The sequence below is a fragment of the Elephantulus edwardii genome, unplaced genomic scaffold, assembly GCF_000299155.1.
Source record: "Elephantulus edwardii isolate Elephantulus edwardi_28Jun2011 unplaced genomic scaffold, EleEdw1.0 scaffold00015, whole genome shotgun sequence".
NCBI classification, from domain to species: domain Eukaryota; kingdom Metazoa; phylum Chordata; class Mammalia; order Macroscelidea; family Macroscelididae; genus Elephantulus; species Elephantulus edwardii.
The window spans coordinates 20,768,756-20,775,490 of record NW_006399765.1 but is presented as its reverse complement, the minus strand read 5'-3'; the positions used below and the strand labels follow the sequence as shown (position 1 = coordinate 20,775,490).

General features: G+C 53.8%; 1 protein-coding gene across 2 annotated transcripts in view; it reads left to right on the top strand.

Moving 5' to 3' along the window:
- The window catches only part of SULF2 (sulfatase 2), a 121,028-nt gene that overhangs the window by 95,879 nt on the left and 18,414 nt on the right, over positions 1 to 6,735 (top strand). For both annotated transcript variants that reach the window (XM_006881618.1, XM_006881617.1), the window contains exons 6-8: positions 725 to 900; positions 3,322 to 3,450; positions 5,289 to 5,345. In XM_006881618.1, coding sequence (XP_006881680.1) covers positions 725 to 900; positions 3,322 to 3,450; positions 5,289 to 5,345 — 362 coding nt within the window. The remainder of the gene's footprint in view (positions 1 to 724; positions 901 to 3,321; positions 3,451 to 5,288; positions 5,346 to 6,735) is intronic.

Sequence of the window (6,735 nt, the reverse complement as noted above, 5' to 3'; positions counted from 1 at the left end):
GTAGACCAGCTGAGTACATACACAGACAGGTAGACCAGCTGAGTGGATACGCAGACAGGTAGACCAGCTGAGTGGATATACGCAGACACGTAGACCAGCTGAGTGGGTATACACAGACACGTAGACCAGCTGAGTGGGTGGCAAGTGTGGTGCCTCAACGGTGAAGCACTCAGCTTCTAAAGTCGGTGGTTCAGATCCCCCCAATGGCTCCTCAAGAGAAAGGCCAGGCAGTGGGCTCCCATAAAGATTGTTGTTGTTGTTGTGTACCATTGAGTCAGAACTGACTCATAACTGACCCTCCAGCAGGTTTTTGGAGGCAGTTAATCACACAGGAGGAGATTGCCTGTCTTTCTCCCACAGAGCAGTTGGTGGAGTTGAACCACGTACCTCTGTGTCAGCTGCACCATTCCTTACCACTAAGCCGTCAGAGCTCCAGACCACCAGAGCCATGGAGACGCTGGAAAGTCAGTTCTCTGACATGGGCAGGTGTGAGCCTGCGCTGGCCCGGCCGCACATAGCAGCTTGATTAGTCGACAGAAGGACAGCAGTGTGTGAAGACGAGGGGAGGTGGCAGGAGGTGGAGGGACAGTGTCAGATGAGGGGGTCCCAGAACCCTCATGGGTGTAGTGCTTGAACAGAGACCTGACGGGGAGGGCGGGCTGTGGGCCCTCGGCCCCAGTCTGTGGGCCCGTTTCTCACCGCCCTCCTGTCCGGCCTTTTCCAGATCTACAACATGCTGGTGGAGACAGGCGAGCTGGACAACACCTACATCGTCTACACCGCCGACCACGGCTACCACATTGGGCAGTTTGGCCTGGTCAAGGGGAAATCCATGCCCTACGAGTTCGACATCCGGGTTCCCTTCTATGTGAGGGGTCCCAACGTGGAGGCTGGCTCTCTGTAAGTGTATCGCCTGCAGAATCTGGGGCCCCAGGAAGAGGCACTCGCTGGGTATCACACAGTGTTGACAGGGGACACTGGGCACGTAGGAAGTGCTGACTGTATCAGTAGGGTGGTGGGTTCTAATGCTCCTGATTTTCCATCGGCTCGGAGTCCCTAGCACCTTCTAAAGCATTTGTCTCTGACTGGACACGGTGCGAGCCAGGCCATTATGAAGGCTGGTGGCTGTTACTGAAGATGGTGACCGAGTATCACAGATGTGCACTGACAGTTAAGTGGCCTCCCATCCAGTGGGCATCACCTCCACCAGCACCTCTTCTGGGGCTCACCTTTGATATGACCCTTCCAGATGGGAAAAGTGCAGGATGTGGGGCAGGGAGCGTGGAGAAGGGCTGGCATTGGTGGCAGTGGGTACTCTGGGAGGGCATTGGAGGAAAGACCTGGTGATCTCCTTCCCCCAGAAAACACCCATTGAAAACTCTAAACAAGCACAATTCTCTTCAGGGCAGTGATGCCAGTTTAAAGATGGAAAAGCTGCTGACCCAAACTGCCATGGTGGTGGTGGTGGTGGTGGTGGTGTGTAGCGTCAAGTCGCTTGCAACTCATAGCGACCTTGTGTACAACAGCCCTGTCCTGTGTCAATCGCACTGTCTCCGATACACCCATCTCAATTACCCCAGTCACTGAATCAATCCACTTCATAGAGGGTCTTCCCCTCCTGCGCTGTCCCTCCACCCTCCCAAGCATGATGTCCCTCTCCAAGAACCTGTCCCTCTTACATGTCCACAGTATGTCAGATGAAGTCTCAGAATCCTTGCCTCCAAGGAGTAGCCTGGTTTAACCCTCTCCAGGATGAACTTGTTTGTTCTCCTAGCCATCCATGGTATATTCAGTACTCTTCTCCAGCACCACAGCTCAAAGGCATGAATTCTCCTTCTATCCTCCCTAGTCATTGTCCGACGTCAGAAGAATTTATGCGTTTGAGTTGTGATGTTGGGGAACAGTACTGAATACCCCAGGGACTGCCAGAAGAACAAATAGATGTTTTGGTGAATGTGCAGCCATGATGCTTTAGAGGCAAGAATGAGACACTCAGCCTCACATACTCTGTGCATGTTGTCAGGAGGCACTTATCCCTGAAAAAGGACATCATGTGGGAAAAGTGAAGGGTCAGAGAAAGAGGGGAAGACCCCCAACAGGAAGGATTGACCAGTCCCTGTGACAATGAGCTTGTGTAGCTCAGAAGAGGGTGAGGTTCAGACCTATTGTCCATGAGGTCACCGTGGGCCACAGTCAACTCGGTGGCACCTAAATGCAACCACGCTGATAAGTGGGGGGCGTTGGGGGGCACCATGAGTCGGCGTCAACTCAACGGCGGCTGGTCAGTTAGCTGGTGGAGGGCTCTTCCAGCATGACCTCACAGGTCAGCCCTGGAGTCTCTGATCTGGTTCATAGGACCCAAAAGCACATGGACATGAAAAAGAGGGTGCTAATGTCAGGTTTGAGGGTGCACTTGCCAGCTCAGACACCTTTGGCTATCAATGCAAATGACCCTCACATTGGACTAGGAAGTAAGACAAAAGAAGCTCTTTCACTAAAGTAGCTTAAAAGTCCAAGAATAAGCTAGCTTCAGGTATGGCTAGATCCAGCAGTCAGACATGACATCAGACATCTCTTCTTGTCCATTTCTCACCTATTTTCTCTTTATTGGCTCCCTTTTCAGGCAGGTGTTTCTCCTGTGGTGACAAGGTCAACAGCTGCAGATTTTCAGCTGTCCTGTCCCTTAGGAAACCAGACAGCTGTTTGAACAGTAGCCCTGAGGCTCTGCCTCTGGATAGAAGCAGGTCTCGGTCAGGCCTGCACTCAAGGGAGCGGAGCTCGCCCTATGAATACAGTAGGCAGGGGTCAGAGGGGACATTCACTGAGTAGTCTGCCACGTGCCTTGTCACAGTATATGAAGAGAACTCTAGGGGTGAGGTGATGCGCTGGAGCTGAAGGAAGCACGTTCCAGGCAGAGGGGCCAGCAGCGGCACAGGTGCTGAGCTGGACCATGCCCCATAGTGAGGAACAGCGCAGGAGCTCACAGGTTTGAGGAGGCTCCAGGGTCTGGTGTAGGGTACACCCTAAACTTTTGTCCAGGTTAAGGTGGGCAGGAAGTAAGACACTGCTTTCCAGAGTCCCACCCAGAAGCCCGGAGAGAGGAAAAGGTGAGGCCTGAGCACCTGCAGGGCACAGACAGGAGTGAGGTGAGCAGAAAGGAGGGAACCATCGAGTGTTGTAGACCAGGAGTGGTGCTCTTGCAGCCTCCTCCCCACCCCCACCCAGCCCCCCAGTGCCTCAGCCTGGGGAACCTCTACCCTGCAGGTGTCCCTCTGTCACATACAACCATGCACCCTGATCAAGTCCCTCCTCCCTCCCCAGGAACCCCCACATCGTCCTCAACATCGACCTGGCTCCCACCATCCTGGACATCGCCGGCCTGGACATCCCCGCGGACATGGACGGCAAGTCCATCCTCAAGCTGCTAGACACGGAGCGGCCAGTGAACCGGTGAGGAGGGGACAGCAGGGCCGCAGGAACGGGACACCAGGCTCCCTGCAGCGGGAACTCTGGTCAAACCGAGGAGTCTTCCCCAAGAGCTGAGGCTCCAGGGTCTGCCACCCCAACCACATGCCTGCTCTGGGGTAGAATGCTGATCTAAGACTCTGTCATGCCACCTGGACCGGCTGAGGGACCCACTGAGGACCCTTCCCTAGCTGATGTTAGAGGAACCGAGTTAACACTAGCTGCTCACTTACTGCGTGCCCCGCTCCGTTCTGAGGGCTGCAGTCAGCTGGGCCTTATCCTTCTCTTCTGCCTTTCCCCACAATTTGGAAACAGAATCCCAGAGAGGTGAAGTGACTTGGTACCCTTCAGATTTGATTCCAGAGTTCAGACTCCAGACCAACAGCTACACTCTTAAATTGCCATGTCCTCAGGTTTACTGCCAGAAGGTGTGTTTCCGGCGTATTCCTAGGTGTCCTCGGAGACAGAAAAGGGAGCAAAATACAAAAGATGGGGAGCAGAGTGGAGTCTGGAAAACCAGGCAGTGCAGCCATTGGTGTAGCAGCAGCGACATCTGGTGGCTGACGCTGGAATTGCTCACCCAGCTCTTGGCCCCAAGGAGTGGGCACCCCCTCAGCTCCCACACTCCCTCTGTGACTCCCAGGATCCCAGCTCTGATAAGATCGCTGTTCCCTTCTGGCTTCCCTATACAGGACCACTTTAACCTCCATCCGCCGAGACTGAGGCTCTGTGAGCTGTCAGGTATATAGTGGGCGTGTGTAGGGACAGGACACAGGCTTTGGAATGTGGAAGCCTGGGAGGTATGGGCCAGATGCAAGCTTCCTCTCTCAGGTCCCCCTTGGGGACATGGAAATGACAGTGGAGTCACATGGTATGCAGTGACACTACCTAGATCCTTCTGTAAGGGCTCCAAGGAGGTCCCCCCAAAATGCGAAGTCATTAGCCTGGAGTCTGACATTGAGCTGAAGAGAAATCAGTCTTTTCTGACACAGGTTGGAGGTGCAGGTCATTGGGGAGACACTGTATCATCAGAAGTATTTGGACCTATGTCCTGTCTGCTCTCTGCCTTTAAGAGGAGCTGTTGGCTGGTGCAGTTGGTTAATGTGCTCACCAGCTAACCTAAAAGTTGTAGGTTCAAGTCCTCCCAGAGGCACTTTGGGGGGAAAATGATCAACTTTAAAAAAAAAATCAGCCACTGAAAACGGTTGAGCAGGTCTGCGCTGACAAACTGGATTCGACTCGAAGGCACCGGTGTTGGATTATGCCTTTTTGAGGGCATTCACTGAGGGCTTAATGGCAGAATTCTCCCCTCCCATGAGGGAGACACAGGTTTGATTCCTGGCCAGTGCACCTCATGGGCAGCCCCATCTGTTCGTGGAGGCTTGGACGGTACAGTGAAGCTGAATAGGCTTCAGCAGAGCTTCCGCTAAGATAGAATGGGAAGAAAGGGCTGACAATCTGCTTCCCGAATTCAGCCAGTGACAAGGCCTGTGCCTCTCAAAGGCCTGAGCCTGCTGTGTCTGGGGTGTTTGTGCATCAGGTGATTGGACAGCAGCTAACACCACCACCAACCTTTTTTAACTCCAGTCTCTAGGGGAGAGACAGCTCTGTTTTCTCTCTCTCTCTCTCTGTGTGTGTGTGTGTGTGTGTGTGTGTGTGTGTGTGTGTGTGTGTGTGTTTTCTCCTGGGCCCACGCCCCACAGCTGCTGTCCAGGGCCTGTGCTGGTTCTGGGCCGAGGTTGTCACTGTCTTGGGGACGGGGACCCAGTGAGACACCCCCCCCCCACCTACAGATGAGACGCTAGAGCTGTGCTTTCTTTCAGGTTCCACTTGAAAAAGAAGATGAGGGTCTGGCGGGACTCTTTCCTGGTGGAGAGAGGGTAAGTGCCCAGCAGGACCCACCTCCCTGAGTGCCAGGTTCCTGGCATTGGGCCTGGCAGCCTCAGTGCCCCCCAGGGTCCATGAAATCTCAGGGTCAGTTCAGGAGAAAGAGCATCGTTATCCTCATACTGCCCAGCTGGGCTCAGAACCCATGTCCGAAGCTCCCTCAGCACAAGGGAAGTCCGTTAGCTGCCCCTGTGGTTAACAGAGGAGCCCTGGGGCACCTGGTTGTGTGCACAGCTGCTACCTAGAGGTGAGTGGTTCATACCCACACGGTGGCTCGTCCTCCCATAAGGATTCCAGGCTAGGAACCCCTGTGGGGCAGTTCTACTCTGTCATCCAGGGTCACTGAGAATCGGAACCACTTGACAGCACACGGCAACAGCAGGTGCATCTGGAGGCCACGTCATCCTGAAGACTTGCCTTGTCCATGGCCTGTGCTGTGTCCTTGGTGTTCCTAAATTTATTACCAGCTCCTACATTTTGGGTAGTTTCACATAAAATTCTCATGTTCTGTGAAACCAGGTGGTCTGGCCATGCTGGACCTGCCCTCCAGTTGCTCACTGATCCAGGTCTCCTGAGCTCCCACCTTGTTCCACTTGGGTCATTTATGTTCCTGTTGCCACAAAAGTCCTCTTAGAGGCAACTCTAAAGAAAGACCTGGCAATCTGCTTCCCCAAAATCGCACATGAAAATGCTATGCTGTGATGCATGTGACCTGTGGGTGACCTGGACTTGGAGGCTACTCTGACCCACATGGGTCACCATGAGTCTCAGTCACCTGATGGTACCTGATAGGGGTGGTGATGGAGCTGGTGGACTTGGAGGTGGTGGTGATGGAGTCAATGGTAGAAGTGGTGGTGATGGTGGAGGTGATGATGTGGGTGGAGTGGAGATGGTGGTGATGGAGGTGCTGGTGATGGTGGTGGTAGTGATTCAGATGGTGGAGGTGATGATGTGAGTGCAGTGGAGATGGTGGTGCAGGTGGTGGTGGTGGTGATGGTGGTGGTAGTGATTCAGATGATGGAGGTGATGATGGAAATGGCTCGAGGTGGTGGTGGAGGCGGCAGTGAAGTAGATGGTAGTGATAGAGATGATAGAGGTGGTGATGGAGATGGAGGTGATGAAGGAGATGGTGGAGTTGATGAAGGAGATGGTGATTTAGATGATGGAGGTGTTGATGGAGACGGTTGAAGGTGGTGGTGATGGAGGTGGAGAGGTGGGAGGTGGTGGTGAAGTAGATGGTAATGTTAGAAATGGTAGAGGTGATGAAGGAGATGGTGGTGATAGTGGTAGAGGTAGTGATGGAGATGGTGGTGGAGGTGATGAGATGGTGGTGGAGTGGTAAAGGTGACGGTGATGGAGGTGATGAAGGAGATGGTGGTGATG